The sequence below is a fragment of the Pinus tabuliformis genome, chromosome 1_2 (assembly GCF_031772625.1).
Source record: "Pinus tabuliformis cultivar Carrire ecotype Pingquan chromosome 1_2, CPIR1, whole genome shotgun sequence".
In the NCBI taxonomy this organism is placed as follows: domain Eukaryota; kingdom Viridiplantae; phylum Streptophyta; class Pinopsida; order Pinales; family Pinaceae; genus Pinus; species Pinus tabuliformis.
The window spans coordinates 1,028,159,125-1,028,182,207 of NC_142298.1; the positions used below are offsets into that span (position 1 = coordinate 1,028,159,125).

General features: G+C 39.9%; 1 protein-coding gene across 3 annotated transcripts in view; it reads right to left on the reverse strand.

The window, feature by feature from the left end:
- Positions 1 to 23,083, reverse strand: part of LOC149209632 (alpha,alpha-trehalose-phosphate synthase [UDP-forming] 1-like) — a 232,362-nt gene that overhangs the window by 73,582 nt on the left and 135,697 nt on the right. For all 3 annotated transcript variants that reach the window (XM_089396424.1, XM_089396422.1, XM_089396423.1), the window contains exon 10: positions 5,232 to 5,419. In XM_089396424.1, coding sequence (XP_089252550.1) covers positions 5,232 to 5,419 — 188 coding nt within the window. The remainder of the gene's footprint in view (positions 1 to 5,231; positions 5,420 to 23,083) is intronic.

Consider the following 23,083-nt stretch of genomic DNA (forward strand, 5'->3'; position numbering starts at 1 on the left):
GCAACCCCTATAGCAGCAAATCTGAATCTACTTCACCTACTTGATTTTTAAATTACATTCATCAAGTTATTCTTCTGAATACTGAAGAAAATTACTTTTGCAGCCAACACTTAATTAAATATTTGATCTCATGAAACACAAAACAGAGCAAAGAACAAGATACATAGGACAAACTTATTTTTGGACGCAATAGTCCCCGAAAAAACCCAATGCGAGAAAACCAAAGCAGCATTTTTGAGGTTTTATTATTATGCAAGAGAAATATTTGAATACAAATCTAGGATGCTCATCTAGCAATCCTTTACAGAGAAAATACTGGGGGAAAATCTGAGTGAGTTTTACCTCACTTCACTCGGCAAAATTCTGGCTGATCCAACACAAGACTTGTTGGCCTCGACTATTTCTGTGTTGGCCCTACATAGGCTCTGCATCAGCCCTGTGTCACCTCTTCTGCTCCCTGCATCAGCGCTCCAGACTATTCTAGTTGTTCTAACAGTTCTAGATTATGCGTGATAGGCAACCTTTTTGCTCTGCACTGGCCCTTTTGGCTCTGCCTAGGGACTGCGTGGGCCCAGACTGGCTCTGCGTCTACTCTCCCTAATATTTTGTTGCCTCTCAGCAAGCTCCCTCCGCCTCTCTGTCAGTATTCTCTAAAAAGTCCTCCCGGATTCTCACTACCCCTCTGCTACTGAATGATCACTTAGTTTGCGCAATATGCTTTGGACGAAAACTTTCCATTCATCTGAGACTCCATTCAGGGCTATCCTCACCATCACAGTTGGCTGAGGAGTGGACCCCACTGCAGCAGGTTGGTCTCTAGTGTCCTGAAGACGTTGAAGATAGAGGTTCACCCCTTATCCTTTTTGCAATCAAAGTCCGCTGGAACTTCTGCTCCAAATACATCTTCCACTGTTCGGAAGAGCCTTCATACAGAGAAGATAAGGCTTCCCACATCTCTCGGGTTGTATCCTTGCCCTGCAAGTGTGAGACCACATGATCTCGAACTCCATCGAGAATGAGCCTCTTTGCCTTCCCCTGCTCAGCCTTGTACTTCTTCTTTTGATTGTTGTCAGCAGAAACAATTACAACACTATTGATGTAGGCCTTGAGATTATATTCCTCTAGAACAACTAAGATTCTGGTCTTCCATATGACATAGTTGGAGGCACCGTTCAACCTGTCCTGATCTCTGAGCCCATGTGATGCCATCTCACCCAACTGTCGAACTGACTCCTCTAGTCACTACATAGCACTGCTCAGTTACTCAACAAGTAAGAAATTCAAACTTTCTAGCATAAAGTTCTCTGAGGAGAAAATTCCCCTTCTACATGTCTTTGTTCTTTTCTAGCGGATTTCTGCCCCGGCAGAAACTGCGCCCTTCAAGCACTGCACTGAGGCTCTTCGTCACTCCCTCTGCCTCTACAAACTCACGAACTAGAAATCATACCTCTTTGTCGTCTCACTCAGAGAGAGATTTCCTTGGATCTGCTTCCCAAGACGGACTACGCAATCCCTTCAAGGGGATTCGAATTGATGCCAAGTGCAGCGTTCAACCTCACCGCTCAGTACTGGATTTGCGCTTCCTGTTTCAAAATCAATGCTCTGATACCATGTGAAAATTCCTACACTCGAAGGAACCCCTACTACAGCAAACTTGAATCTACTTCACCTACTTGATTTTTAAATTACATTCATCAAGTTATTCTTATGAACACTGAAGCAAATTACTTCTGCAGCCTACACTTAATTAAATATTTGATCTCATGAAACAAAAAACAGAGCAAAGAACAAGATACAAAGGGCACACTTATTTTTGGACACAATAGTCCCCGTAAAAACCCAATATGGGAAAACCGGTGCAACAGTTCTAAGGGTTTATTATTATGCAGGAGAGATAGTTGAATACAATTCTAGGATGCTCATCTAGCAATCCTTTACAGAGAAAATACTGGCGGAAAATCTGAGTGAGTTTTACCTCACTTCACTCAACAGAATTTCGGCTGATCCAGCACAAGACTAGTTGGCCTCGGCTATTTCTGCGTTGACCCTATGTAGGCTCTGTGTCACCTCTTCTACTCTCTGCGTCAGCTCTCCCGACTGTTCCAGTTGTTACGACAGTTCTGGATTCTGCGTGACAAGCAACTTTTCTGCTCTACGCTGACCCTTCTGGCTTTGCATAGGGACTGCGTGGGCCCAGACTGGCCCAACGTCAACTCTCCCAACTATTGGGCTGCCTCTTAGCAAGATCCCTCCGCCTCTCTGTCAGTATTCTCCGAAAAGTCCTCTAGGATTCTCACTGCCCCTCTACTGCTGAATGATCACTTAGTTCGAATTTCTCAGCTTCCTAGCCCCAAAAATCTAACTCTAGATCAATTCTCTCTCTCTCTCTCTCTCTGTTTCCAAATGAACCCCAAGCCTCCATTTTATACTTTCCCTGTTGAGTCTTCAACGGCCGAGATTAAGTCTCTAATCAACGGTTAAGATTAAACCATGACTTGATCCCCCTTCTAGATCATTCTCACCCATATTTTTATTAATGCCCATTAATATTGTAATTTCCCTAAGTTTAGACTTAGGAACCCCATTAAAAATATTAATTATTTTAATAAAATAAATCTGGGGGGAATTTCACCAAACGGTTTATGGGTTCTTTAGAACTCATGTGCCTTAGTGTCTCCACCATTTTTCAAGGCTATAGCACTTTTGATGCTACCAAAAACTAACACTACTACCGCAATCTATGGCAATAATCCAACTGAGAATACAGTGCTCAAATTACTAGGAAGGTTCCCCAAGAAGTACTGAGCACTGTCCGGGAAGAGTTGTTGTTGCTGGAAATGACCCTGAGTTTCAGCTTTCAAAAATGCTCAGAAAATTCTACCAATTTAACTAGAGCCTCCCCACACAAAACCCATAAAAACCGAGAAAGGGTTTAGGTTGGTTCTAACATGCCCCGATGACCCAAAGAAATGCGTGGGGCTCAAACTGGCTAGCAGAATGTGTTGTAGGAAGAAATTTGTTATAGAATTCTCAAATCAACTGTTGGATAAATCTCCTCCAACACCTCCAAATCACTCCTCCAAATCTCCTTATTTCTCCTTAACCCAAACTCCCAACTCTCCTTGACAAAATGACTGCACAATAGTTGTCTAATAAACCCCTGCGTAGGCCCAGAATGGAACAACTCGGCCCTCCAAAAGACTCCACCTTCAGCCCTGCAAAGTGCCAAAGGAAACCTGCTCTTCTTGTGGATAAATTCCCTACAAAAACTCTGGCCAAGAAACTCCTCTTTGCTAGTTCTACTAAACCCTACGAATTTCCCTTTTGTGCTCTTGGAGAAACACGTTCCTGTTGATAGATAGTCCGCAGTATAGCTCCTCAAATGCTTGGAGCAATCTCCCTATTGCTCTCCTAGGGTGACACTCAAAGTTCAACGAAGGAAGAGTTGGAATTTCCGCCTAGAAATCCCTTGTGCTAAGCAGCATCGGTTGACTTGGCTGAACAGTGAAAGAAAACTCAAGTTCGGCTATCAAACTATCTAAAATTTCCCAGTGTGAGGCCCTTCTCCTCCATTTATAGTTGTTGCTCCCTTCTCTCCTTGTGGGCTCCACTGTTTCAAGCTCCCCCTTTTCCCTCCTTTTCCTCAAGTGCGAATTTCCTAAGGGGTTCGAATTCCCCTTTTTGGGTGGCCCCCACATTCCAATAGAGATCTAATTTTCCTTTCTCTCTAATGTTTGTAGCCTCATAACTTCAAAATGCAATTGGGGTCTCCCCAACCCACTTTCCTAAGTTCATCAATGCCAAAATGTCAAAATTGCAAAAAGGGAATACACAGCAGAATTTTATTTAATGGGGAAATCACATCCACCAAGCAAGCACCTAAAGAGGCAATAAATCATCTTCCACATTCTAAAACACCAAGCTTATGCAGAAAACCTTCCAAACCTACTATAAACTTCAACAATTGTAAGCTGCTTGTAAGGGAATTGGTTCCCATATATATTGTTGGCCTCCTTTATCTCTCATATATAGAAGGAGTGCACCATTTCTTCTCTTAAATATGTACTTATGTACTTGATCTCTCTCTCTTTCTGGAGTTGCTATGGTTCCTTGAGTTTGTTGAAGCATCTTGAAGACTAGGATTGGGGTTTCATATCTTGGAAATTTGGAGATTATAGCTTTGAGATGAAACCCTAGTTTGTACTTGGAGAAGAGGAGAATAAGAGAAGATGTCTTTGCTTGGAGTACTTGCTTGAGTGATTCATGCTTGCTGGATCTCCTTGGTTGAGCTAGGATTTTCTTGGTATTCCCTACCTAGGGTTTTGGAGTGCTATTATATTCTATTAGCCTCATGATAAGGTTATGCTATGTACATGAACCTCATCTTACACATATTAATAAAGCCTTCAGCTGTCCAATACTTGAGAAAATTGCAGATTTGATTTTCAGCCATCAATGCTCTTCTCATTTTTACGTTCCAGCTATATATGTCTTGCTGACTTGACATAAATTAAGGATGATTACGTTTTACAAGGTCAAATTTTTTGCTCTTTTTACTACTGTTATAAGTGGTTTTCAGAGGGGTGAAACTTTTCATAACAGTTTGGTTACTTTGGTATAGTTTCTCTTGGATTGCCTTGATGACTGGGGGTTATTAAGTATTAAAATTTTGTCTTCTGCCACTGTTGTTTTAATTGTATTTTACAACATCCCCAAGACTGACAAATTCATAGGATTAAGATCCACGAAACCTCTAAGAAATAGGTGAAATTACTGTTTGCATTAATTTGCCAAATTGCCAGAAATTTCAGCAGACTCTAATTGATTTATTTGCAAGTAACAAGTAAGCATTTTCTTGTTTCTCTGACTATGATTTGTTATTGCTCCACCTCATAAACAAGATGCAGTTAAATACATAATACTTGCTAAACTTGTCTATGCTCATGATCAACAAGATCCATTGGGAATCATGAAAAAGCCTATGGTGGCTACCATCAACTAACAATGACAATCATGATGCTAGTGATATTGCTTTTTGATTGCTCAGTAGACTATATCCAGTGTGGGCTTCATTACAAGAATTTAAGAAACACAAGTCCACATATATGGAGAACAAGACCATGACACGTGTTTATACAAGCTCCAAATTGCTAATTTGGTATTTTATTTGTTGTTTCCACCTAAATAGACATTCTGTTATGACCAGCTGATAAACTCAAGTGTTTTCTTACCTGACAAATGTATCGGCCCACACCTGGGCAGTATGTGTTGTCACATGTTCAAAGTTATGGCGGTGTCTTTCTTCTCTTTCTTCAGTTGACATTTTTAAAGCATCAGCTATTGAAGCAGCAACTTCAGTAATATTCCAAGGATTTACGAGTATTGCACCAGCTCCAAGAGACTGAGCAGCCCCAGCAAACTGCATGACCAAACATTCCCAAATCAAGATTCAAAACTTTCAGATTATTCTAAATAATCTAGATAAAACAAAGAGCATGTGCTTACCTTAATTGCAGGCAAGATTAACAATGAAACAATGAGAGAAATAGAAATAATTAAGATCTATTATTACCTCTATAAAATAATTATACTTGAGTCATATCTGAAATGTCAAATCTGTGTGTGTGTGTGTGTCACAAAAAATTTCTCCTAGGAAGTTCTAAATTAAAGCAAATGAGAATGCATTGAGATATATTGTGCAAACAAGTAATGATGCAAAAATATGCTTCACAGCAAGTTTGTGTTATCCAAGAAGATAATTTAAAAATTATTTAAATGACCTTTAAATTATGTACAGAAACAATTTACCCTAAGGTGGCAACTCCCTAGCCATTTACCTTCAACACACACTCAGCTAAAAAAGTTCACTCAAGTCATTGGTTCACTCTGAACAACAGTTAAATTACAATACAGGCAAGGAAGTTTGCCTTTCAGTTATCCAACATTCTATGAATACTGTTACCCATTATGTTGTATAAGGCCTCTGTATTCATGATTTTTGTCATGACAATTGTGATTTCCATCAGAACCCAGTTCTCCTTATAATTCTCATCGCACATCTCAAACGCTTGCACGATGATAATAATGCAACGTTTGATGGACATGGGCACATTATTATTGATGCCCCCACTTTCCTCCACACTTCCCTTGTGGCGTTGTCAACCACCATCACTGATAGGTGTGAGGTGTCTAGAGGAGAGTTATGGTTTTCCCACTTATTTGATCATTGTCCCTTGGATCATGTTGCCAGGATCAGATCTTTAGTACATTATTGTGGCGCACCTTTGTATGATATGATTCTGGCTTACTAATCATGGTTTGTGGTTATTCATTTGAGCGCTAATGGAGCTTATGGCGGTACATTTTCTATGTTACATTGTTTCTTGGTGAGGAACATCCAAGGTGACATTAGTAGTTTGGCCTAGCATGGTATTAATCGGATAGTTATTTATGTGTCATGTAAAGTGCTCCCCTTCATTGTCATCGTTTCACACATTTGGAGGCAAGAGGATATTTTATATTGCATTTCCCCCTTGGCATGTGTTTCTCTTAAGAGTCAGATAACACAGTTGGAGATATCGATTATTCTAGAAGTCGGATGGCAGGTGTGGCATGCTTACTCGTCACTTATTTACAGCATTCCTCTATTTGACACATACTTTTATCGAATCTAGCCTCTGAATGACTATTTGATGCATATTTTATACATAATTACAACTGGTGGTGCTGCACCCAAGGTTTTCTGCCTATTTTGAGCCCTGGAAGAGCATCTTTGACTTGCTTGACATATTCTTCCATGTAGCACTCCACCTATTCTTTTTGGGTGGCACATACTCCAAGGTTTTACACTTACACTTGCCATACCATTTGAAGCTGTCACCTTCTCTGAGGATGTTACAACCAATGTTCCACCAAGACTCGGGTGCAGGGAGATGCGGGTGTGCGGGGACGTCGAGGTATATAATTTTTAAAACAAATATATCTATATATATATATATATATTCAAGTTCATATTGAATAATGAAAGCTTAAATAGACTAATAATAATACATAGATCCATCCTCAGCATTCATTTTGATAAATACATCATATGACATACTCATCATTCATCCATACCATGAGATTCCATAATGATATTGTTAGCTCTACTATAAGCTTCACTGATTAAAGGGTCGAATTCAGGATTGGTGGTTGGTTTGTGCCGAGAAGGGTGTTGGCAGCGGTCTTTTCTTCCTTCCTCCTTCGTTTCTTTTACACTCCCATAATCCCTGTTATCTCTGTTTCTCCATAAAACTCTGTCATTTTCGTTTAAAGTGCCTAAAACCCTCGTTTTCCTAGCTCCCGGGCATTTATGTTTATAAACCTTATAAGCCCCGATAACCCGTTTAAATCCCGTATAAACTCATTCTTCATTTAATCCCCGGCGCTAAAGTATTAACCCTTTATAACTACGCGCCTTCGTAAATTATATAACCCTCTGTCGCTTTGCAATCTCAGCCGTTGATTGCCCCCATCTAACGGTCTCCGTTAGATCTCCCTTTCACCCCGTTGCCTCCATTTTTTCCCTTGCGATGCGATCTGATCGCAATCACACATTAACCCCGCCGTCTCCTTTTGCCCCTTGTCTTCCGCCACTGCGATATTGTGATGCGATCTGATCGCTATCGCATATCGCATCCATGTGTGTTTTAAGGTTTCACCCCTCTGCTTCTGCCGATGCGATATTGCGATGCGATCTAATCGCTATCGCATCCATGTGTGTTTTAAGGTTTCGCCCCTCTGCTTCTGCCGATGCGATATTGCGATGCGATCTGATCGCTATCGCAGATCGCACCTATGTGTGTTAAGGCTCCGCCTATTTATTCTCGATTCCTCCCGCCAGCGATCTCCGCCGTTGATCTCTGCGATCCAACGGTTGTTATCTGTCTTTGTCTTGCTTCTCGCCCTGTGCACGCCTCCGCCATACTGTCTTTACGCCTTTAACTTGTTTTGTGCTCCCGAAGGAGGAAGAAGGCTAGATCCAGCACTTTGCACCATTACTCCTCACCAACTGCATTTAAAGACAGAATGGCCGAAGGACAAAAAGGACAACCTCGAGCAGTGAAAAGCATTTATCAGGCATGGAATTTCATCCATAATTTACTCCAGCTGCCCGAGAAGGACTTCAGAATATCAGAAAAAGGTCGATTTTGTCCATTAAAATCAGCAGTGTGCAGCAGAGCCCATATCTAATTGTAAATGTGGTTGGTGGTCAATTATGACCGCTCCACGCATAGAACAACAGCCTATCTTTGTAATTAAACTCTATATATACCCAAACACAAAATGTAATAGGTTGATGAGTGTGAGGTGAGTGTTAGTGTGTTGTAAAGCTTCAACTTCTGGAGACTGTAACTATTTTGAGACCTGCAGCTTCTGGTCTTCATTTCCAACCAATGCAAGCTTCTTTTGCTGTCATTTGCTCACTTTCCACTTCTTCTTGTTCCAGGCTGTGCCTATCTTGCATTAATTCATGAGCTGTGAATGTTTAGCAACAGAGGGGCTGTCATCCCACCTCTGTGTTAGAATTTAGCTGTTCATTGAAATTGCTTGCAGGTTTCTGTTGTTTAAATGCATAGAGAGTTGTCATCTTGTCTGTGTATTAGATAATAGTTTTACAGACCTCCTTACCGGTTGCAGTCGGCCATCACAAGGTCCTGTGTATCTGCTGGTGCAGTCAGTCTTCTCATCATCACATTTTGTTTAAACTGTGAGTAATTGGTGGTTAAAAGCCTTGTAGTTTGGGGGTGTTCACCCATGTCTGGGGCCAATCATAGTAGGAATGGTTATCTGGCTTGAATATACAACATTTCTTTCACTCATCCATCATTTTATCCAACATTTTGTTGAATTTATAATGTTCCCGATCATCACTAATATACAACCTAAGTGAGTTTCTTGGGGTGATAACAGATATATTCAAATAAATTGATCCATATCATTCATCATTCATAATTCTAGAAGAGCTCGACGACGAGCAAGAGAGCAGAGCTCAACATCGAGCAAGAGAGCAGAGCTCGACAACAGGCAAGAGAGCACAGCTTGATGGCGGGCAAGACAGCACATCGCAACAGTGCAGTAAAGCTCGACGACGGGCAAGAGAATTTGGGAAACGAATAGGTAAGTTAAACTAGGTAAGTTTTAAGTTTTTAATTTTTGGTTTCGTTTTATTTTATTTTATTTTTTTAAGTTTTGTTTTATTGTTTTTTTTTAAGTTTTTTAATATGTGAATTTTCAATTTTTTTATACTAAGTGTTATCAGACAAATTCGAAGGGGAACACCCAAAAACACCCCTTTTGGGGATTTGCGTCCCCCACATTGGGGAAAAGCACCCCCTGCGTCACCCCACAACTACCCAAAAGGGGTGCGTGGGGAAACGGTTTTTTTTAAGTTTTTTAATATGTGCATTTTCAATTTTTTTATATTAAGTGTTGTTAGACAAATTCGAAGGGGAACACCCAAAAACACCCCTTTTGGGGATTTGCGTCCCCCACATTGGGGAAAAGCACCCCCTGCGTCGCCCCACAACTACCCAAAAGGGGTGCGTGGGGAAACGCTCCCCCAGACATTCCCCGATCCCGGGTGCGTAGGGTGAGAGGGGTGTGTGCACCCGACGCTGGGGGACATGTCCCTGCGAAACACTGGTTATAACAACTATATGGATTGACCAACATACATTCCCATGCTATTTACTATTTGAGGCATGTTTGTAACTTCCTAGAGAGAACACTTTGACCAACATGCATTATCCATGGTATTAATCGGATTCATAAGGATTTTGACCCCTTATTTATATGGGCCATTCTTCTTAACTTATTATTTTGGCATACTTGTGGACACAAAGATTTGTTAATGCTCATAAAAAATCCTAGCCATTTTTGTTATTTACGGTATGATTCCATCCTTATACTAGTGGAGTTCACTTGTGAATGTTTTTGTAGGTAGACCTTTGAGCACTAAAATGCTCATATTTCTACTATGGAAGAGGCATCCTCTCTCGGGGATGTGCTTCACGTAAAGATGATGAAAGGTGGATTTCCACTTCATATTGGCTTTTGACTTGTCACATAAGAAGTAGTTGGAGGATTTCTACCATTTACTCCCTAAGAGAGCATGTTCTCTATATAAGAGATGCTCCTCCTATTGTAATGAGTGTTGAAAGTTGGCAAAGACACTTGAGACTATCCTGAGATATCTACACAGTTCAAACATACCCTTATGCATATCTGTTAGTTTTCCTTCAATAGGATTGTTGACTGCTGAGTTGTACTTAGCAGATATTGTGAAGACTCCATAGCCCAGGATACAGAGTACATCAAATTTTTCAAAGTTTAGAAGTCAGCAAGGCATTCCAGGCTCTAGCCCCTTCATTCTCCTCTTTCATCATTCTCTTAGTGCTCAAATTTCACAATTCTGTGGAGATATTCTATAAATGTAACTAGCATGATGAATAAATCTATGTCACAGACCTTGGATGCTTGAGACTCTATCAGCGACCAAGTACACCTTGGAGTGTTTTTTTAATTGGTTAATCATTCCCACTCTTTAGCGACGAATAATTTTCTAGGTTTTTTCACTCACCGCATACATCTAGAGCCAGGGTGATGACTTGAAGATCATGCCTTAGGTCCATCTTAGTGTCTATGGTTGATGTATATTACCATGCTAGGTCATCTCTAAAATTTTGTTGTATTTGACTAAGTCTAGATAGGAATTTTTAAGAATTAAAAATTCCTCGCAGGACGGGATCTTTTAATTATTTTTCATATAAAATGTAATAAAGTGATCTTGGGAAATCTTGAGGGGGTATGCGTAATCAAAATTAGATCTCTACACCTCAACTTCCTTCTAGAACACACTTTGAGGAGTAAAACTTTCCATATAGGATAATTACTATGGATATCGCCATTACTGATTTACATGATGTATGGGGAATGCTCGTCTCAAAAGTTCGCAGAAGATCTTGGAGGGGATGCATTCAATTGGACCTATCATATGCCACTATTCCTGCAACTAAGGGTGGTATGGTCAAGTTATACAGGGAAGTCAAAAGAAGGCATCATGTTGAAAACCCAAGAAGGCCTGATGATACAGAGACTCAGGAGTACCCTACAAAATATAACGCAATGGTGAATGACTTCTGTGGTCCCACAACAGAAAAAGCACAGGATGCCACATCATCACATATCATGAACAAAAAGGGAAATAGGAGGAGATTTGATGCTATATGACATTGAAAACCTTCATCAGTTGAAGAGAATTAGGATTCAATAAGGAACATCAGATAAGCAGCCAATGGATCCACTTGTAAGCAGACAGGTTCTCCAGACTGGACTTAAAAGATGACATCTGATGCCATAAGGCATTCTTTGTATTGTATCTCTAACCCTACTCTCTTAGATAGGTTTCATTTCTATTATTGAAATAGAATTTTATTTCTATCATTAGATAGTTTTTCATTTCAACATTTATGTTATAATTTTTAAGTTTCATTGTTAGAATAGGATTCCTATTCCAGCAGATGATATTTGATGATATATATATGATTAAGAACAGATATTTGCTTGATGTTACTTTGTTTTCTTGGATACAGGATTCTGAATTCTCACATTCCTTCGTCAAAGCAACATGTTCTCAAGTAGAGCTAAATGTTGACCATGTCCATGTCAACAGTCCATAAAGCAGGGTATATAGCAACAGACAAATTTTTTTTGAGTCAATTTCATCATTGTAATCACAAATTCTGCAAAATTATTGTAAATGATTCTAGTATGACTATTGAGCGATATAACAACAACTAGGTAAGCCTATGATTCTTCTCAAAGGGTTTCATCCTAAGAAGAGGGCTTCAAAATTTGATCTAGCATACCTCCCTAACTGAGATGAATCATTAGGCATGCAATATACCATTGGAATCAACACGACGAGGAGAATCAAATGATTTTGGTCTTAGGCAAAAATCCACCGATCTTCATCCTCAAAATCATCTACAAGTGTGAGGCAATATGATCACTAGAGGTTCAATTAATGCAATCCACACGAATATTAAGAATGTTCAAGGACCAACGTTGGCATCAATTACAACACCATTCAACAATCTCCCCCTTCGTCATTGATGGCAACACACATACTCCCCCCACAATCACTGCTCCCCTCACTTCATACTTTTGATCTTCTCTTGATTTCTCTCCCCCCTTTGACATCAATGGAAAAGGATTACTCCCCATGACGAAATATCTTCCTCTGCTCACTTTGACTGCTTTTCTCCCCTTGACATGCTATGCTTCTCATGGCTTGCCATAGTTGAATCTACCTGTCAATATGCATCAATGACAATAAGTCCTTTTGCAATTCTATCCCGCTACTCCATTGAAACTGTCCCTAATGTTGAATGTTGCTCTAACGACTTCTGCAATCTACCAACCTATCAAAGGATAAATATTCAAATGTGCACCTATTGCTACACAGACTCCCCCTCTTAAAAATTCACAGGACAGTGAGTCGTCATGCTCGATCATTTAGAATGATACATGAACATGTGTTGCTTCACAATCATCATCCTAAATCTCGATTTCTTCTTCACCCGTAGATTCATCATGGTCTTGTGTCTTTTCAATTCTTGAAACCATGGACTCTGGGATTTCTTCATTTACATGTTCTTCTTGTTCTTTTTTCTCGTCCAAACATTCTTGTTTCTGAAATTGGTGTTTTCTCTCCTCGAAGACTTCATCATGCTTTCTCAATCACGATCCATATGTCCATAGTTGTGGCATTTGAAGCATTCTACATGATACATGAATGATGGTGCAATTGGGTATTTGCCTTGTGTTCTTGCGAATTTGCTTTTAGGGTATTGATAATCACTGTGATAGTCATTCCTATCATAATCTCTACAATCCATCGCCATGTGCCCAAAGTTAGTACATGAAAAGTACACTATATGTGAAGTCTCTAAGGCACAGTGGGTTGCACTGTATCATATCTGCTTCGAAAGTATCCAAATCCAAATTCCATGAAAATACAAACCGTATCAAGCCTCATCTCTGACATTTGAATGTAAAGAAAAAGGAACTAGTCTGATCATGGAAGGTAATAATATCTTTGTTACAAATCAAAGGTAGGCATCCAAATTTATTGACAAACCAAACTATTGTAGAAGCAAACTCTATTCTTTTTGGAACCATGTTAAGAAGCATCAATTCACTTGTAGAAAAAACTATGGGCAATGCATTTGCATCTCTCATTTGGAGCCCATCAACACACATACATCTAAACCGGAATAGTAGACAAGGCTACTCGCTCTTGTAGGCTGGGCATAGATGGAAAAATCTGAAGCAATATCTAGCACAGAGTATATTTCTGAGACATAACTAAATAGTGCAAAGTATTATATTTCCATGGAACAAGATATCTATGACATATCTCTTGGAAAGGACAAGTTCTGTTATACCTCTATGAAATAAGAATCAAATTTTTGTGGAATCTAGAAGGGACCGAAGATCTATGAATCTTATCTAGAAATAAAAGGTCGAGACTCTGTAGCCTTTGTGGAAAGAGACCAAATTATTAAGGTCTACCTCTGATCAAGAGGATCGTATCTTCCAAAAAGGGAATCGAATTACCATTATAATGCCAAGCCTAAAGATCCAGTTGTAGAAAGGACTACGATAAGGGATCTGAAGGGGTATGAAGCTCATCTCTGTGGCACAAATGTGAAAATTCTATCACTGCAACAACTGATTTACTTTTCCTACTTATTTCATCATAAGTTATTCATGAAATTACTTCAACAAACATTAAAAGAAATATTGTTGCAGATATCACACCGTAATACAGAAACAAACATATGCACACATTGACACAGCGATTTTGGACTAATGTCCCCGGAAAAACCCAATGTGGGAAACCCAGCGTAGCAAGGGAGGATTTTAGTATTTAGCAATTTTCTTGTACAACAAGGTGCCAAACAGGCTTACCCACGGATAAACAAACTTCCAACACTTTTCTAAACCGAGCGTAGGCCCTACTACCCTCTGCGTCAACCTATTGAGGCTTTGCGCAGCCGCTCTGAGCTTCTGTGTCACTCCTGCAACCTCTACGTGGATGATGCAGGCCCTTCTGGCTCTACGCAGTATTTGCTGCCTCTGCGTGGCTCCCTCTGGCTTTGTGTCTGCCTCTTCTGCGTTAATCTCTCATCTCTCTGTTCCGTACTCGCTGCCTCCTAACTGCTCTCCAGACCACTGGTTCAATTTCTAAACAAAACCCGCTCCAGAAATTGAACTGACTAGTCTCCCTTAGTGTGTTCTCCAAGTGCCCCTCAAGCCTCCTCTTCTATTTTTTCTGTTGACATCTCAACGGCCGATATTAAGTCCCTAATCAACAGCTAAGATTAGATTTGGCTTGATCCATGTCTTTTGGACCATTCTTACACAGATTCATATTAATACACATTAATATTTTATTTTAATATCTCCTGATCTGTTTAGAATCTGCCCAAACCCTTTCTTGGTATTGGAGATCTTATGTGCCCCAACCTCTCCACCAAATTTTGTGGCTAGAGCACATCTAATGCTACCCCAAATCAACACTCCCTCTTAGCGAGGATTGTGCTCTAGCAATACTCCTCACTGAGTATTTCTTTGATCATCCAGCATCGCCACCTCCTGTATTGTTGCCCATGACTCTGCTACTGTCGCTGCTGCATCTGTACGACAGCTCCCTCTGCATCCGTGCTGTTGCTGGTCCTTTCTCTCAACACTGCATCCGCACTGCAACTTCCTCTACATCTGTGTTGTTTTTGGTCCTTTCTCCCAACACTGCATCTGCACTGCAACTCCATCTGCATCTATGTTGTTGTTGATCCTTTCTCCCAACACTACATTTGCACTGTGTTGACCACTGGAGTAGCACCTGATGATTATATGAAGACTCCATGCCCAAGGATGATCCAAAGGACATTTGTACCATCAGATATCATCAGTCAATGGAGTTTTTTTAACTCTACTTCTATCTTCTCATCATCTTTCTTGTACCCAGATTCCACACCCTACGGGAAATTGTAATAAGTGATACCAGTAATGATGAGTTTTAAGTCTATAACAGGCCTAGGATGTTGGGATTCGATCAGCGAACTACTACACCTTGGAGTGTTTTTTTATCTGTTTAAGTATCCCTTCTTTTTCAGAGGCGGATAATTTTCTAGGTTTTTTCACTCACGTTTTACCCCAAAGCTGAGGTGACGGTTTGAAAGTTGAGCCCCTGACACATCTTAGTGTCTAGAATTGATATATATTACCATACTAGATCACACAAAAAAATTTGTGGAATTTGGTTAGGTCTAGGTAGTCATTTTTTAATTTTTTAGATTTCACACAGGTCAGAAATTACAAATAAAATTGTATTTAAATTGTAATAAATGTAGTGTACAGAAATTGTATGGGGTATGAGTAATCAAATTTACACCTCTCACCCTCAACTTTTTACTATGACACACTTTGAGGGGTTAATAATGTGTTTTGAACCCTCAAAACCCACTTTTCCTAAGTTTAGTGGGAAATCTGGCAATTAATTAAATCATAAATTAAATAAATGGAGAAAAATAAATATCCACACATGTTAAATGTTGTGGAAATGAAATGGAAAATTATGGGGGAGTTAAAGTGAAGTCCCAAGGTGATGTGGACTCCTAAAATCAATGAAAGGACATTTGCTCAAATAAAATCGAATTTCTGGCATTAAATGAAAAGGTTGTTTGGAAATTCGAATTTGTGAAGTTAATGCACATTTGAGACGATTTGGGAGAATATTTGGGGGAGATTTTTGTGGGAAATTGTCCCCACATGGGTTACCACTCTTATACACTTGCCATTCCACCATAAAATTCGAATTTGGCACATAAGGGAAGAAGAAAATGATGTCCACTTGCCAGAATTCGATTTTTACACATGGCATTGGAGCTCCATTCAACAAATTCGAATTTCTCTTTGGGATTGTCACCTCATGCCACTTGTTTAATCACTTCTACATTGGGATTGGCTCCAATGCCATTTGTCATTGTCATTCTTCATTGGGATTTGCTCCCAACTCTCTATATAATAGAACTATGGGCTCTCACATTGTAATAAGATTGTTACTAGCTATTGTGCCTGCGAAAGTGCTGCTGTCTTGTACACTTTCAGAAATATCAATAAAGACTTTGGGGTTTCATTCATGAGGTGTTCCTCCTTTTCGAGTGTGATGAATTGTTGAGCATTGGTATAATTCCTTTTACTCATGCTTTGATCTAATTTGCTTCCATATGTCCTTGTAGATTTGTTAATGTAGAGCTATCTTGCATTGACATTTGATTTAGAAGTATGCTCTAGGTATAGAATGCTATAGTTGGTTTTAAATAAATCTCTAGAGTTTTTTATCATTGTTTTTTGCTAAATCTATATGGAACTAATTCTTGATTAAAGTTTTGTGTGGGGTACATCTTGTTGGGATTATAGAATCAAGCGTGAAGGGAAGTCTTTGGAGAGACCAACCCACTTCTGATACATTCTTAAAGGAGCTCTCATTTGTTCTTTGAACCTTCATAGTCATACCTTACAAAGTGGTTTTGCAAGGATTTCGGCACATAGCTTGTACACGAGCCAAGAACTTCTAAATTTAAATCTCTTTTAAAAAACATTGTACTTCATTTCTTTCATTTGCTATCTAAGAGCTTGAAGATGGCTAAGCAAAAACAACAATTTACTATCATTCTTTAGCTTAGCCTTTTGTAAATTATAATTGTACATATACATTTTATCTTGCTGATTTTTCCATTAATAATTAACTTATTTTGCAGCCACTGTTTGGATTGTTTGCTAACTCTTGTGTGGCAGATTTTGAAGAGCAACTTCCCACAACATCTAACAAATGTTTGCAGGACCTTTGGCAAGTGTTGGGGGTCCGATTTCCAAGGATGTCATGAGCCCTTTTGAGACTTATTTTGGCCAAGTCGAGTTCACTAGAGGGTTGCCCATATTCCTCTTTAAGCCGTGGGCATTTCGAGGAAACTCACACCTTGTTTCCCTTGCATAAGTTTTGTGAGATCTTGTCACTACTTTCTCAAGAAAGGAGGCCTAGTGTCCAAGTTTCAAGCAATTATTGTGAGGACGCTCCTTGAAGTATAGTTGGAAACTTTGAAGGGCCCTCTTCTTATTGTAATATTAATAAAACATCTAACTTGCTTGTGGGAGCTTGGGATTTCTCCCATGGTATCCTATCTCCCCATTTAGAGGGAGGCTTCTCTTGGGTGGATTAACATTTGCATGGTTTAAGCTCTCATACTTCATTCACTTACATGCATGCTTTAATTGGGAATTAACACAACCTCACTATAACATTTCATTAAGTTAAAGTTTGTTACAATTTCATTTGAGCTTTGCATTATCTATCTCATTGTTGCTTGAAGCTACAAGCTTACACTTTAGTTTGGGCAATTCATCATTTACATGCAAGCATTTTATATTCTTAACAAACTTCGATTCGTTTACATTTACCTTCGTCAATTGTTTCATGAGCACTTGAATACATGCTTCAATTTTATGCTACATTGCTATCTTGAATATTGCAGCAATTTATTGTCACTGTCTATTTGAAACAAATTTTACTTTCAAGCAAATTACTTGTATCATTTTAATTCATTGATGAAACACATGCAACACTTGTAAGCTAATTTTATTCCTCAAGTTGAAATTATAATTGCAACTTATGTTGAACACTATTTCATTCTCAAGCATTGCAAATCAATCTCTTTGAAGCATTTGCATGTATCATTATTTTAATTTGGGGAATTAACACAATTTGCATTTCATCTAGGCATTTTAGTGTAGGAAGGCACCAAGCCTCATTAAAATTTTACCTCCAACATAAGTTGGTTGAAGTAGACATCATAGGGATCCTCTACTCCTCTATTGACTCCTCACAGTGAAATCCATATCATTGGGCGAGGGTGAGGTCTAAAGATTGAAGAGTTAAATTGTAATCTTGTTGTAAAGATAATTAATAAAATTAACCAAGAGCACTTTCCATTACATTTACTTTACTTGTCTCTTGATGTTTTGAGTTTTCATATGCAAAGTCTATTCCAAAAGCTTGTAATCATTTCAAACAAGTGTTTTCTTTTCATGTTTCGAGTCTAATTGCATATTGATGTCTTGGTTTAGCACTTCCTTGCTTTTACATTTCCAAGTTAATTACAAATTTTTGTGTTTTGGCAAGATATATTTCACATGTTTTGATTTATAAAGTTGATTATCTCAAAAGCATTTTGTATCTTACATATCTTGTGCTAACAATTCTTATTTACATTTCAGGGTGACTTTGTTTTCTCTTTTGAGAGCATTGCATTTTACTTTGAGCAAATTCCTTATAAAGCACTGGTTTTAAGGTTTTTAATCATATTAATGACTGGAATTGTTATTTCAAGTTGCTCACTTCATATTTGCTCATAAATCTTTAAAATTAATCCATTTTCATATAACATTCTCCTAGAAACTCACATCTTTTAACTTAACTTTTCATTAGGGACCACCCCCCTTAGCTAACCTAGGAGATAGCTCAAACGGAGAGAGTCGGGATTAGTGTGACAGTGCCTTCTCTAAGTTCTCTGCCACCAACCACACCTTGTGGGGTTGAAGGCTTTTCTCACTGATTTGTAGGTAGGTGTAGGCCGCAGGTTCAACACACTGCAACTCCCTCTTTACTCGTGCTGCTAACACACTACTTCTAAAAGGGGTTCTTGACCATCCCCATATTTTCCTTGAAGTAGTCAAATTTTGACTTTCCAAGGGCCTTGGTGAGGATATCTGCCACTTGTTCCCTGTAGGAGTGTAGCTCAACTGTACAGCTCCTCGTTGGACACAATCTCTGACAAAGTGACACCGGATATCAATATGCTTTGACCTATCATGAAATACTGGATTCTCAGAGAGTTTGATGCAACTCTGATTATCACACATGATCCTAGTCGCCTCCATATTTCTTCTGAATAGGTTTACCAGCAGTTTTCTAAGCCAGATGACCTCACACAAAGTTGTGCTTGCTGCCATATATTCTGCCTCAAGCAAGCTCAGAGCCACAAACTTCTGTTTCCTACTGCACCAAGAAGTTATTCTTGATCCAATGTTGAAACAGTACCTAGAGGTACTTTTCCGATCCACTGAACTTCCTGCCAATCTGCATCAGTAAATCCACTCAATCTGATATCCTTCCCCTTGTTGTACAAGAGCCCATAATCAACTATTCTCTGTAAATACCTGAGAACATGCCTGGCTGTTGCCCGGTGAGCCCTCTTTGGTTCCACCATGCACTGACTGAGGGAGTTGACAGCGTGGCAAATATCTGGCCTGGTATTGACTAGATACATCAGGGACCCTATGAGTTGTCGGTATAGGGTGGGATCGACGTCCTTGTCTTCTGATGCATCAATCTTTTTCCAGTTGGTGATCATTGGCGTAGCCATAGGTCTACAGTCTCCCATCCCGAACCTTCTTAGAATTTTTGTAGCATACCTTCCTTGCCCAAGGAAGATTTCTCCTTTCTGCTGCCAAACTTCCAACCCTAAGAAATAATGCATTCGTCCTAGATCCTTCATATAGAACTCTGTGGCTAGATTCTTCTTGCAGTCTTCAATGAGTCTGGATGATCCTGTCAGGAAGAGATCATCCACATATAATACTAAGATAAGTGGCTCGCTCTCTACAACCAGATAGTAGAGATTCGGATCCGCATCACTCTTGACAAACCCCATCTTCTGCAAGTAGCCATCTATTTGACCATACCACGCTCTTGGTGCCTGCTTCAGCCCATACAAGGCTTTCTTCAGTCTGCATACATGAGACTTCTTCTCATGAGTTTCAAAGCCCTCTGGTTGTTCAATGTATACTTCTTCTTCTGTTACCCCGTTCAAAAATGTCGTCTTCACATCTATCTGATGGATCTCCCATCCCATCTGGGCTGCAAGAGATATCACGGTCCTAATAGATGTATACCTAGCCACTGGGGCGAAGCTTTCCTCATAGTCAATCCCTTCCTTTTGAGCATATCCTTTAGCCACAAACCTGGCCTTGTATTTTTCAATACTGTCGTCCGCAGCATATTTGATCTTGTAAATCCATCTTGAATCTACCACAGATCTGTCTTGAGGCCTTGACACCACCTCCCAAACATTGTTTACTATTATGGAGTTATACTCCTCCATCATCGCATCTAGCCAAACCTAATGCTAAGTTGCCTCCTTGAAGCTAGCAGGCTCTCCATCCTGAGTTGCTAATGCCTGATACCTGTCTCGCTGTTTTCGCTCCCTTTTATTGTTCGTTGGCTCTCCGATGAAGTTCTCTGCATCACGCAGAATCTGACGAAGGTCCCTGCTGGTTCTTCCTCTGCCAACAGGTGCTTTTGTTCGCTCCTCTTCCTCATCTTGAGAATCTTCCTGTTCTGAGGAAGGATTCTTTACTTCCGTTGGTTGAAGAGGCATGACCAACAGATCCTCTTTTGACTGCTCCTTGGAAGGCATTTCACGAGATCTTCTGAAAGCTCTGTTGTCCATGAACTTTACATCTCGTCGTACTACTACCTTCCTACTCCCTGGAAGATAGATCTTGTATGCCTTAGCGTTCTCGCTATATCCTGCCAGATACCCCTTTTCTGCAGTCTGATCCAGCGTCTTGCTCTTTTCTTCGGGTATGCGACAATATGCCAAAGTCCCAAATATCCTAAAATGATTGACTTCAGGTGTCTTCCCAGTGAAGACTTTTTCTGGAGTAATCTTGCCCAATGCCTGATGAGGAGTCTTGTTCTGAATGTAAACAGTTGTGTTGCAAGCTTCTACCCACAAGAATTTTGGCATATCGTGATCATACAGCATGGCCCTAGCTGCTTCTACAATAGTCATGTTTTTCCTTTCTGCCACCCCATTCTGCTCCAGATTGTAGGGAGTTGTCCACTCTCTTTTGGTGCCCTCCTTAGCGCAATAATCAATGAAGTCCTTATCGACATATTCTCCACCATTATCTAAGCGCAAGACTTTTATTTTCTTACCTGTCAGATTCTCCACTAGAGCCTTGAACTCCTTGAATCAACAGAAAACCTCATCCTTGGTTTTCAGAAAATAGATCCAAGTTTTCCTCGAGTGGTCATCAATGAAGGTAAGGAAATACTCGGCACCACTAAGAGCTTTGACGGACATAGGTCCGCAGATATCTGAGTGTATCAATCCTAGTACACTCTTGGCCCTATGGTTGCTCCTAGGAAATGCCGCCTTGGCATACTTTCCTAGAGCGCGTCTCCTGAATACATCATCTCGTTCCGTACTCAAATCTAGAACTCTTGTTACAGTGCTCCTTAGAATTCTCAGAGCTCCATGGTGCAAGTGACCCATCCTTCTGTGCCATAGTTCGTTCAAGTCTTTGTCCCCATGACTGCCTATTAGTGCCATTGGAGATTCTAGTTGTAATATGTACAACCGATTACTGCCTATTACTGTTGTGTTTGGATGGTACCCTTTCCTACTGGAGTACACTTTGCCTTGTTCCCCATGGTGATCTGAAAGTTCATCTTCTCTTCTCGATATTCTGAGAAATGCTCCCTGATTCCCTTCGTATGCCACGAGGCTCCACTGTCTATATACCATACTTCTAACGATGCAGCACGAGTCATGCATGCCACTTCTTCTTCCAACCTGGAAGCCAACATAGAGAAATCGAAATCTCTCTCTCTTGTGCAATCTTCTGAAAATCTGCGTCAGTCTCCTGAGGTGGATGCCTCTGCATTGTGGTCTCGACCCATGACTAATTTTTCCTTTTTGTCTCTGATTACTCACTCTGATACCATGTGAAAATTCTATCACTGCAGCAACTAATTTACTTTTCCTACTTATTTCATCATAAGTTATTCATGAAATTAATTCAATAAATATTAAAATAAATATTGCTACAGATATCACACCATAATACAGAAACAAACATATGCACACATTGACACAGTTATTTTGGACTAATGTCCCCGGAAAAACCCAATGTGCGAAAACCGGTGCAGCAAGGCAGGATTTTATTATTCAACAATTTTCTTGTACAACAGGGTGCCAAACTGGCTTACCCACAAATAGACAACTTCCAACACTTTTCTAAACCCAGTGTAGGCTCTACTGACCTCTGCTACAGCCTGAAACCCTCTGTGCTAGCCTACTGAGGCTCTACGCAGCCTCTCTGGGCTTCTGCATCACTCCCGCAGCCTCTGCGTGGATAACACAGGCCCTTCTAGCTCTGCGCAGTCTCTGCTCCCTCTACATGGCTTCCTCTGGCTCTACGTCTACCTCTTTTGCACTGATATCCCATCTCTCTGTTCCGTACTTGTTGCCCCCTGACTACTCTCAAGACCACTGGTTCAATTTCTCAGCAAACCCCGCTCCAGAAATTGAACTGACTGGTCTCCCTCAGTGTGTTCTCCAAGTGCCCCTCAAGCCTCCTCTTGTACTTTTTTATTGACATCTCAACGGTCTAGATTAAGTCCCTACTCAACGGCTAAGATTAGATCTGGCTTGATCCATGTCTTTTGGACCATTCTAACACAGATTCATATTAATACACATTAATATTTTATTTTCCCCAAGTTTAGACTTAGGGACTCCATTAAAAATATTAATTATTTTAATATTTCTTGATCTGTTTAGAATCTGCCCAAACCCTTTTTGGGTATTGGAGATCTTATGCGCCCCAACCTTTCTACCAAATTTCATGGCTATAGCACATCTGATGCTACCGCAAATTAACAAATATGTGAAGCAACCATGCTACCAAGACTTCCTATACATAAAAGAAGGAAAAATTGCATCAACAAAGCCGACCTATCTGATATAATGAAGTCTGCAAGATCTTAAGTATCTTTGTTGGAGGAAGATGATAAATGTTAACTGAAGAAAAATTCAAAGGACAAGATCTTCGCAAGAATGGATAAGGTGAGGTCAAAAGAGGTGCATATAATTTTTGTTCATTTGTAACCAATGACGTATGTCAA